This window comes from Muscardinus avellanarius (genome assembly GCF_963383645.1).
Source record: "Muscardinus avellanarius genome assembly, chromosome: 7".
Classification (NCBI taxonomy): domain Eukaryota; kingdom Metazoa; phylum Chordata; class Mammalia; order Rodentia; family Gliridae; genus Muscardinus; species Muscardinus avellanarius.
This window is the reverse complement of record NC_137793.1, coordinates 26055075-26067114: the sequence shown is the minus strand read 5'-3', so window position 1 is coordinate 26067114 and position 12040 is coordinate 26055075. Positions and strand designations below refer to the sequence as shown.

General features: G+C 45.0%; 1 protein-coding gene across 1 annotated transcript; it reads left to right on the top strand.

Moving 5' to 3' along the window:
• Positions 1–7774: 7774 nt before the first annotated feature.
• Positions 7775–9112, top strand: DRD1 (dopamine receptor D1; the record flags this gene model as incomplete). Its single annotated transcript, XM_080699406.1, has 1 exon — positions 7775–9112. One exon carries the CDS (start codon positions 7775–7777, stop codon positions 9110–9112), a length of 1338 nt encoding a protein of 445 aa, XP_080555532.1.
• Between the last annotated feature and the right edge of the window lie 2928 nt (positions 9113–12040).

Here is a 12040-nt window from a genome sequence, read left to right as displayed (position 1 = left end):
CTAACCAATAAAAAAATAATCATTGAAAGTGGGCGTGGTGGCTCACTCTTGCAATCCCCGTGCTTTGGGAAGCGGAGACAGGAGGATTGCGCAGGTTTGAAGCCAGCCGCGCTGGTTTAAGAGACCCTGTTTCCAAATAAAAATATAAAAATAGGTCTGGGAGTGTAACCCGGAGGTAGAAGGGTTTCCAGGAACCCCAGTACCACATAAAAAAATCGTTGAACAGGCAACAGTAAAAAACATTTTTTTTTTGGGGGGGGGGTCTGTAGAATTGAGTTTAGGAATGGATAGGAAATAAAGTATTAGGACTTCTGGAAGCAAGAGTTGCATGAACATTCTCCTAGCAGAAGCAGTCCAGCCAGGGTGATGCAATGGGAGTAACAGCATTTCTTCAGCATATCAAACCACTCTGCTCAGCTTAACATTCAAAGCTCATGGAGGAAACATCTGGTCAACCTACCTCTGCCCTCCAGTCTACCCCTTAGCTAGGGTGGGGCACATTGTACTGAGTATAACCTTACCAATCTACCAGGATGGAGTCAGTAAGAACAGGCAATCCCACTCAAAGAACCTGGGATGTTTTCACCACGGAAGATGAAACCGAGGCTTGGCTGGCAAAACTCAACAAACACACACTGAATGAACAGCCTTTGTGGAGATGATATGTCATGAGGAGGAGAATTTCATGCCCTGTCCTACCTCTCTGGTCTTTCATAGATAGAATGTCACTGAACCTTTGCAACAACCGTGTATGGTACACAATGGTATTTATACTTTCAGGGGTGAAAAAAGAAAGTCAGCAGGGCGGAAAAGCCTGAAGGAAGCCCCACAGATAGATGTTAATGAAGCCAAACATCGAAGGCCTGGTCTGTGTAGCCTGTGATCACTCCTCCCATCACAGCTCAAACCTCTGTCTCACAGAATCAGGGCAATTGAAGCCAGGGAATAAGAGTGAAAAGTGACCCTATTGAGGGGTGGGGGGGGAGTAACGACCAAGGCCTTGGCTTATGAACACCTTGGTGAACTGAAGGAGACCCTCTGAATTCTTTAATCATATGTTGCTTCTGTGCCCAACAGACAGATGAGCAGTTTTTATTTCTCCACAGGGCACTGACTTCCAGCCTGAGGGGTGTGTGTGTGTGTGTGTGTGTGTGTGTGTGTGTGTGTGTGTGTATGTCTGCATACACTCTCCCCTGGGCTTTATGTTTTGAATAAATAGCTTAAAGAAGACTTTTTAAGGTGACTTAAATAGATTATAAACACAGTATGAGCAATTTCTGTGAACTAGCCTGTCTTTTATCTTGGCATAGATTGTTGCTAGCAAGTGCATTCATTTTTTTCTTCAACAAAATTGAAATGCACGGCAATTCTGTATTGTGATGTGCAAAAGATATTTCTCGTTTAGCACTCAAATGTGAATTATGAGGATAAGAATGTTTGTTTTATTCACTGCTAGAATAAGAGCTGGCTTGTAAAAGGCAATAAATATATTTATAAAATGCATGACAGTACTTGTAACTATTTCATTTCTTACTGAACATATCTGTGTTTACAACCCTCAAAGGCTAGGCTGGGGCCAAATGGATTCTATGTACCTCTTATGACAGAGATTTAGATGGAGGAGGTGAGCCATAATGACAGGTGGAGCCCTGGCTGGATTTGGCACTCTGGTAGACCAGAACCAGGGTCAGCAGCAGTTATGGTATACAACAATCGGAAGAAAACCAACATGGCTAGGCCAGTCTCCTTGGCCAAACCCAATTTTCCTTGCCTGTTTAGATTTCATTGTCTTTTTAGATTTAAAAAATATAAAAAGTTGTTACTAAAATTTAAAAGTTTAACTATGCAGGGTGTGGTGATGCATGCTTGTAATCCCCGCGCTTGGGAGGCAGAGACAGGAGGATAGTGCAGGTTCGAAGCCAGCCTTGCTGGCTTAAGAGACCCTGTTTCCAAATAAAAATATAACAATAGGTCTGGGAGTGTAGCCTGGAGGTAGAAGGGCTTCCAGATACCCCAGTACCACAAAAAAAGTTTAACTATGTCTTATTTATTAAGAAAGTTCAATAGAGACATGGAAGATGTAAAAAAAAGATGCCAAATGCATTTTCAGAGGGGAAAACTATAAAATGTAAGAAGAAAAATACGCAGAATGGGATTGACAACAGATTAGACAGAGCAGAAGAAAGATATTAGTTAACTCGAAGAACTAGCCATAGAAATTACCCAAAATGGAGTACACTGGGAGGGAAGAGTTGAGTAAGGAGAGTAAACAACAGTGAGTTGTAGGCCAAACTCCAGCACTTGTACTTGAAAAACTCAATGGAAAGAGGTGGGAAAAGAAAAATAATTTGAAAAGAATGGTCCAAATTTGACAAAAATTGCAAGCCTTACAAATACAAGAACCACAACAGATTCCAAGTACACTAAAGGTTTGAAGTAAATTATACAAAGGTGCATCTCAATTAAGTTGTTACAGAAGAGTGAGAAAGAAAAAAGTCTTTTGAAAAGTGGCCAGAGGAAAGATGAGAGGTTATAGACAGAGGGTATTCATAAGTCCCTGTTGCTTGTGGAAGGCTGGGAGGGAGGGAGGGCAGGAGAGGGGTAGGAGCTGGGGAGGGATGGGAACAAAACGTTTCCTTTAAGGACACACGCCCCACTGACCTGCATTTCCCAACAGGCTCCACCTTCTAAGGTTCCTACCACCTCCCAATAGCCCATTCAGCCATGGATTTATCGGTGATTTATTCAGTGATAAGGTTAGAACCCTGACAACCTAGTCGCTTCACACAGGCTCCACTTCTGAACACTGCTGAACTGGGCACTAAGTCTTCAGAACATGAATTTCGGGGCGGGGGGTCTTTTCAGATTTAAACCATAACAAAACTCTAAAGCAACCATGCAAATAACAAGAGTTATAGAAAATACGTCAATAAAGGTGATAAAATGGAGTTATAAAGACTATGCAGGGGTTGGGATATAGCTTACCTGTAGCGCGTTTGCCTAACATGGGAGAGAGGCTATGGGTTGGATCCCCAGAAAACAACAACAACAACAAAAAAACAACTCAGTTAAGTCTAGACAACAATCAGAAAAAGAGGACAAGGAAAAAGGGAAGAAAGGATAGAAATTATGATAGAAAACAAGTCAGACATGTTAGATCACTTCTCAACCACTACCAAAAGTGATATACATTGCTTTCTAAAGTTTTTTCATAACATATTTGCTTTATATAAATACTGTACTGAAAGCCCAAACATTCAATTTACACACAGAAATTATACAATGATATACCGCCCCACAAAGGCAGTGAACACATTACATTCTATAAAATCTACTTTACAGAAATTTAAAAACTCTTAATATCAAAAGATGCAGCGGAAGTAACAGGTATAAATTTGGCAGCCAGTTATTTTGACAGGGAAGTTGCAGCTTGCATGACTTTAGATAGATGGATTTGAAAATATTGAGTTTAGAGTGATCATTGTGCTTTGTATTGATCTGCAAAATAGAACACTGCTTTCAAAATTTTTAAGTGGTAATTTTTGAATAGTAGAGCCATAGGAGAAGAAAATAGAACACAGGATTAGGAATTTCAGAGAACTTACATTGTCTGAAACAAGCATTTTATTTACTTACCCAAGGTCAGCCAAGCTTTATCTCTTGCCAGTAACATCATTAGCAATCATTTACAGTCGAAAGTCAGCTTTAATAGTCCTAAAACCTCCTACATACATCATTAATATACTTGACAGTTCAGTTGCTTTATTTATTCTTTTTTGAGATTAAGCCCTTTCTGATAGTGCACCTTCTGTACTCGCTGACTTTTACAAACCCCAAATAAAAATTTGCTGAAAAGTAGCCCCATTCTTGCAATGCATAAATCACAGTAGAATCTAAAAGGCCTGTCAATTTGGGGGAACAAAGATACTTTTGTGTTTGGTCTACATTCCCAGCATGGACCAATGCTAATACCTGCTTGCATTTGTATGCATGTTCTTGATGCTGTGGGGAGATTTTTTTATAGAACAAAATGGAAAGTTTTGATTCACCTTGGCTTCCAGGGAGAGAAATTGGAACTGCCCTCCCTCATCCCAAACCTCTAGCCAAACTATGAGTTACTGTGAAATTCACAGTGTGAAAAGTGAAACCTGACATCTAAGCCACACTCGTTCCTGCTCCCTCTGCAACCACACTCAAAGGCCAGGGCTGATTTCTAGCAGATGAGGGCTTCATGGATATGTCTCAGAATTGTAGAACCATAGAGAAACAGTCCAGCTCTTTGTTTTCTGGGCGATGAGATGCAAATTGCTCTCATAGATTAATTCCTCCCTTGCTACTTGTTTAAGAGGAATATCTAAGAGAGTCTTCCCTCTTTCTGTCCAATCCCACCTGCTTTTTATCCTACAGATAAAGATCCCCAAATTTCCAGGTGGCGGATTTATCCCATCTTGCTTGTGTCTGGTAATTGCAGTGCAAAAATTTAAGGATGAAAAGGTGGGTAGAATGTGAGGGGTTACACAGAGTCTCATGTGACTGTCTTGAATGGACGCATCCTTTAATTTGTGTTTATTGGTAAGCAAAAGAGATGAATAAAGAATCAGAAAGCTTGGAGAATGATTTCTTTCAAGAAAATGATCTGGAAATGTTACAGTTACACATGGCTTAAGGAATGTGGTTCTTGGGGCATGTGTATGGCAAAAAATGCATAAAAGTCTGTGGGACCCTGGGAGTGAGAGTGGGTGGGGGAGGACAGAGCTGTGAACACAGGCAGAGGAGAATCTGTGTCAAATCATATGGCCCCTTCTTCAGAAACCAGGAGGTAATTTGTACTGGATAATTAGAATTGTTATTTAGGAAGCCGGGCATGGTGGAGCACACTTGTAATCCCAGCATTTGGGAGGCTGAGACCGGTGGATCGTGGTTCAAGGACAGCCTCAGCTACTTAGTGAGGCCCTTTGCAACTCCGTGAGACTCTGTTTCAAAATAAAGAGTAAAAAATTGGGCTGGGGCTGTAGCTTGGAGGTAGAATGCCCCTGAGTTCTAAACTCAGTACTGCAAAAAAAAAAATATATATATATATATATATGTATATGTGTATATATATATATATATGTATATGTGTATATATATATATATATATATATATATATATATATTATTTAGATTGAGGGTGTTTACAGATAAAATTCCAGCGCCCATGTAGTGTGGTTCACTTAGAGACAAGAACATTGTTTTTTAATGATTCTTGGAAGTCTCTGCCCAGTATGCATTAATTGGGTCCTGGGCTCTGCTCCTCGCTTTCTGCAACCAGAATCTTATTTCAACCTTATAACAATCCTATTACAGCATCCATGGGACATGGATCTGGGAGTAATTCCCCAGCCTCAGGCTCACACCCCTCTCACGTTTATGCAGGAACAGAAAGACCCGAGATGTCCCCATTTTGCACAATTCGTGGGAATCCTGACCTGTGCACGTTTGGGGGCAGCTGAGGAATGGCTGGGGAGCCCTCAGCCAGGCATTCCTGTCTCCATCTTCTCTTCCCTCCATTTTGGTCCTGTAGATAGCTATTTAGTGTGTGGATTCTGGTGCTAAATGTGGTTAGGTTGGCAGTATACACGAGTGGCAGCCGGTAGGCAGCGGCTGGGGCCCTTCTCATCTGTGTGACTCTGTGCAGGCCCCGCGCCTCTCTGAGCTCACTGTACCACACACAGGTGAGGTGGAGATGAACAGGCCTACGGGAAGGACCTTGTAAGGGGCGAAGGTCACCAGGTGTGCGTCCCGGGACATAGGCTGCTCAGTAAATGCTGGGGCTCTGTTCTCTTTGAGAGTAGGGTCACTTCTCCTTTACCCTGACACAGGTGAAATACCTGTTCCAAAAGGAACTTTCACCCTGGTCGGTGTTAGGGTATTTCGAGCAGAGGAGTCCTGAATAGGGAAGACTCCGCTCCTCATCTCGCAGGGTCTGGCAGTCATCCGCGGTGAAGAGCGGATGGAAACGCTGGTTCTTGGGGACACCAAGCCTGTGCCAGTGACTTGGCGACCTGCCAAGGTGCCACGGGCTCCGGAGCCTCAGCAGACAGCAGAGGGCGCCGCGGGCCCACAGAGCGCGTGGCGCGGAGCCCGGCGCTCGCAGGGCTCCGGGAACCAGCTGGAGTCCAGTGCTGGCCGCAGCCCCGACGCGCGGGCTCGGCCTGTGCCGCGCAGCGCCCCCTGGGCACAGCTGCGGACCCCGGCCGCCGCCCGGCCTCTCCCGAGACGGTGAGCACCGGCGCCCGCGTAGGTCTGACTCTAGGCGGGGACACTTGGCGCCCGCGCGGGTCGGACACCGGCCAGCTGTCATTGTGCGTGCAGTGGGGAGGGTCTTCTCTGCCCTCGGGCTTTGAGTTGAGTTTGGGTTGACCCCAAGAGGCGCTGGATGTCAGGCCAGTTTTCTTACAGGTAGGAGACTTGTTCTAACTTGAGGTTTCAACACTGGGATTATTTTGCGGGCTCTGCCGCGCGCTGTCCGGGGTCCAGCGATTGGCGAGGAACCCAGGGATCGCCAGCATCCACCTGTGCGCCACCACCCCTTACCCTGAGCAGCATCCAGGCAACCACGTGTGTCTGTCGCCTGCAACTCTGCCTGTCAGGCGCAGCCCGCCCCTAGGGCAGGGGAGGGGACGCGGGGGCCGGTGGGCTGTGCTCGCGGGCTCCCAGCCGGCCCGTGCGCCCGCCGCCGCCAGCGCGGCTCCGGCTCCCTGCGCCTCGCGCTCCCATAGTTCGGAGAGGCAGCGGGAGGTGCCTTGGGGAGGCTCAGGGTCCTGCCCGGAGGGGTGGAGGCCACTGGAGGGGCGTCCAGGCGCTAGGCTCCAGGAGAAAGGAGGCAGAGCTGCGCAAGCGACTAGTCCTGGGCTGTCCTCTTCCAGAAAAGCTCCGGGAGTTCGTCCTGGGTCCGTCCGGTTCCTTTTACCCATCTCCAGCGGTTCAAGGCACCGGGGCGGCACAGGTTCTCTGGCGGCCTGGTTCGGCGGCATCCCTTTCCCAAATCAGCGGGGTGATTTTTGCGCTATGGAGCCGAACTCCAGCTGCGCGCAGCTGGCTGGCTAGACGCAGCACGCTTCCCGCTTCCCGCTGGGCCCGGTGAAGTCCACTTTCCGAGCTCCGGGGGGCTTTGAGAGAGAAAGACAACCTCCAGGCAAGGTAGGTAGCCTTGACACAGTTGCCCAGCAAATGATTAGATTAGGTTTGACGTGGGCAAAGATGTGATCTGCTCAGGTCTTGGCGAATGACTGTGTGTTTTTCCTTTGCTTTTTAGGGCATTTAGACAGCTGCGGAGGAGACAGGGGCTTGGGGGAGCGAGACATGCATTTTCGGCTGCGTCTCCAAAGAGAAGACTTGTCTGTCACGGGCAGAGAGGGAAGAGTCCTGCAACGTGATTGCAACTGACTGGCACGCAGAGGCCCGGAATCTCTGGGTGGACTTTTTAAAATATGCTTAAAAGCCAGAGCTTTTCTCAGGGAATCTAGGGACCCACTGGTGTTCACGACAGTGACCTGGAGCCGGAGAATCTGAAGACAGTCAGAGAACCACGGAGACTTGCATGGGCTTGACTTGGAAAGCAGCGGGGAAGCTCCCCTGATGGAATGCTGGTGAGGTCCTCCACCCAGGGGAGCAACTGGGGCTGTGCCAGGGGCTGTCTGGTGAGTGAGGACTCCTGGATGTCCAACTGACCCCCTGTCCTTGCCTAGGAACTTGAGGAGTGTCCAGCCCCAATGTGCTTTCCTCTTGGAAGATGGCTCTGAACAACTCTACCATGGATGGGGCCGGGCTGGTGGTGGAGAGAGACTTCTCCTTCCGCATCCTCACCGCCTGCTTCCTGTCCGTGCTCATCCTGTCCACCCTCCTGGGCAACACGCTGGTCTGCGCTGCTGTCATCAGGTTCCGACACCTGCGGTCCAAGGTGACCAACTTCTTCGTCATCTCCTTAGCTGTGTCAGATCTCTTGGTGGCTGTCTTGGTCATGCCCTGGAAAGCCGTGGCCGAGATCGCTGGCTTTTGGCCCTTTGGGTCCTTCTGTAACATTTGGGTGGCCTTCGACATCATGTGCTCTACGGCGTCCATTCTCAACCTCTGCGTGATCAGCGTGGACAGGTACTGGGCCATCTCCAGCCCTTTCCAGTACGAGAGGAAGATGACTCCCAAGGCAGCCTTCATCCTGATCAGTGTGGCGTGGACCTTGTCTGTCCTCATCTCCTTCATCCCAGTGCAGCTCAGCTGGCACAAGGCAAAACCCACCGATCTCTTTGAGGGCAATGCCACTTTCCTGGAAGAGGCTGAGGACAACTGTGACAGCAGGTTGAGCAGGACCTATGCCATCTCGTCCTCTCTAATAAGCTTTTACATCCCGGTGGCTATCATGATCGTCACCTACACCAGTATCTATAGGATTGCCCAGAAACAGATACGCCGTATCTCGGCCTTGGAAAGGGCAGCCGTCCACGCCAAGAACTGCCAGACCACCACAGGGAATGGAAACCCTGCTGAGTGCTCTCAGTCAGACAGCTCCTTTAAGATGTCCTTCAAAAGGGAGACCAAAGTGCTGAAGACCCTGTCGGTGATCATGGGGGTGTTTGTGTGCTGCTGGCTCCCCTTTTTCATCTCCAACTGCATGGTGCCCTTCTGCCAGGCTGGAGAAGCCCAGCCCTTCTGCATTGATTCCATCACCTTTGACGTGTTCGTGTGGTTCGGCTGGGCTAATTCCTCCTTGAATCCCATCATTTATGCCTTCAATGCTGATTTTCAGAAGGCGTTCTCAACTCTCTTAGGATGCTACAGACTTTGCCCGACAGCAAATAATGCGATAGAGACAGTTAGCATCAATAATAATGGGGCTGTGGTGTTTTCCAGCCATCATGAGCCACGAGGCTCCATCTCCAAGGAGAGCAATCTGGTGTACCTGATCCCACATGCCGTGGGCTCTGCCGAGGACCTGAAAAAGGAGGAGGCAGGTGGAATAGCCAAACCCCTAGAGAAGCTGTCCCCAGCCCTGTCGGTCATATTGGACTACGACACTGATGTTTCTCTAGAGAAGATCCAGCCCCTCACACACAATGGCCAGCACCCGACCTGAACTTCACACACGCTCACCTCAGATGCTTGCTGTTGAGGAACGAAGGTCTAGTGAGCCTGAGGGATGTCAGGAGAGCCCTCTGCTGCTTTCAAACAGACAACTCAGCATATTTTCAAACACATCCCAATGTATTTTCTGTGTTTTTCTGGTTCATCAAACAGGGACACATGGAAGTCACAAAGGACATGGCTTCAAAATCATTTCTGAGACTTACTAACTTAGGATTTAAGAAATAGGGCAAAGAACCAAACAATGAACAGCTTCACTTAAAAGTCAAAACTTTTTCATGAAGGAACTGAGAAGGGTTGAGCTTGCTGTTATACAAACAGGTGCTAAAACTGTTCCAAGTAAAGTTTTCAGATTGTAAAGGTAGGTGCATGCCTTCATACATTATTTCTAAAAAAAATAATTGAGCCTTACAGTAGGAATGGATTTTTTTTCAGAATTGAGAGATGCTTTGTTGATATCAGCTTTATTTATTTATTGTATTATATGGATATTTTAAATTTATAATAAATCTATATTTATCATATTTAATAGGATAAAGCAATGAGTTAATGAGTTATCTGAAATTGAACTGTCCATTGAACTAGCACTTTATAAGCCAATGAAACAAACACACTGACCATCTGAGATGCTAAATGCTCATTAATAACTGCTAGAGGCGCAGCAAAGACTGATAGGAAATAAAGTTGTGATGATCCCGTAAATTACAGATACGAACATTAGGTGAAAGTTGACAGATGCTATGAATGTTTTCATTTTTCCCTAAAACGATTCTAAGAAAAATTTTAAAAGCATAGCAACCATTTTGTTTAAAATGTTTGAAATGACAAAGACTTTTTTCCCCTGGGGAGAATTTGCAGTTCTGTAAATATATCAAAGCCCCATTAAGAAGACTACAATTTCACATTTGTGATCTTAGCTAGTAAGGAAAAATATATACCACTCTGTATGTATGTAAAATAATTGGCCCTCTTCATCTTTTTCTCATTTTGCATTTCTTTATGTCAGATAGCTTTTTCTGAACCAAACCAATAGGTGGCCTGGACAGCGAGGTGGGCCCCAAAGATGGAAGGGGCCCATGTCCTGCGTGTCCATCTTCCCAGGCCAAACCAAACCATCCAAGGGAGCTACTTCTGCAGGGCTTTCATCTGAATTCGGAGCTGATTTTCTTTCAATTTTGTTTTTGCAAAAAGTCTTTAAATGTTAACAGTGTACTACTGAATGAAGAGTGCCTCTCTGTTCTCATATAAGACAGAGCCGTTGGTGGAGGGAACGGGAGATCCCGTTCTCTTTGAGTGTGTTAAGTACCCCAAAGCCATCGGTGTCTCTCAAAACAAATGCTGTTCCTTTTTCAGTGCTTCACAATCAGGTTCCCGTGTCTTAGCCCGACGGTAAAAAGTCCCCTCAGCCTCCTTTGCCAGATACTTCTCATGTGGGGCATTTTAACAGAGTTCTTTGGAAATGTTTACAAAAGTGTTCTTCTGGATAAGCAGTTGACTTAACATGTAGATGAAATTGGTAAAAAGAAAAACATCTGCTGAAAAATCTCTCCTGCATCAGGTCTGTGTTATTGATGTATTGTGAATGTTTTCTTAATTTTGCTGCCTGTATGCTTTCTTACATATAATAAAATTATTTTGTGAACTCAAATCAACCCAGAATGAGCTGTGTTGTATTTGTTAAATGTCTTCTAAAAGCTAAGATATCTCAGGTGTACATGTAAGAAAACAAGGGCATTTTAACCAAATGCTATTTTATTTTATTGGAAATTTCTCCTGTTGTGTATACCACATGTTGCCTTTGAATACTTAAATAGAAGATATTTTATAATTTGGGCTATATATTCTCTTTTTCCCTTGGTCTTAATGTTTTTAAAAGAAACCTTTCCTTATTTGAGGAATTACTCTATTTTTCATTTTTCAGATTTGAAAGTTTTATGAATTTTTTATCTTTTCTTTCAAAGAGACTGTTTTAAATAAAGTAAACACTGTAGAAAAGATTGTAGCTTGCTATAGAGTTGTGGCAGACTCCTGGCTGATAGCAACATCTGTATGCGTGGTGCTCATTTTAAAATATTATGAACATATTAAAATGGATTTTTTTTCTGGAGAGAATGTGCAGGTTGTTTTCTGGGCTTACGAAGATGTCTAATGGGGCACAACCTTAGGTCCTACTAATGCTACTCAGTTAACTAATATGCTCAGCCATTTTCTCCCCTTGGGAAGGCAGCAGGTGACATACAAATTAAGGGTTAAGTTTATAACTTGGCACATCACACAGCAGATGGTGTCTTTTAAACTCCACATTTGCCTTCCCAAGGCTTTGGCATAGAGTGAACATGTCTAGAATGAGCGCCCATAAAGCATGTCTTTTCTTTCCACTTCATAGCTTTCTGGATATCTTTTACTCTTTGAAGTTTAATTTTATTCTTGAACCTGAGGCTTAGTAGCATAAGCTATAGTGTTCAGGTGGGCTGCCATTTCCACTAGGTACACAGGATATAGACACCTCCCTTTGCCATCTATTTTACTGGCAAAAGAGCAAAAAGTAAGTGATGCATTAGAAATAATATGAAATAAATATACGATTCAGCATACCTAGAGTGAGGGTATACTTTGGATTTCTGGCATATTTGATCGATAAAGCACATCTTATGAAGTGTTAATTGTACTAAAAGCATTTGTTTCTGAGGATGTAATTTGCGAAAGCAAAATTATAGCATGACTTTCATCTCATTTTTAACTATAGTGATTAGCCTTAATAATATTAAATATGTGAAACACTTTCACAGGATAGAGACATTTTAAAAGATGTGTTTTTCCCCCATCCCCAGCTAAGAAGATGCTCTTCTTAATCAGATGTACTCACAAACACACACACACACACACACACACACACACACACACACACATGCACGTGTGC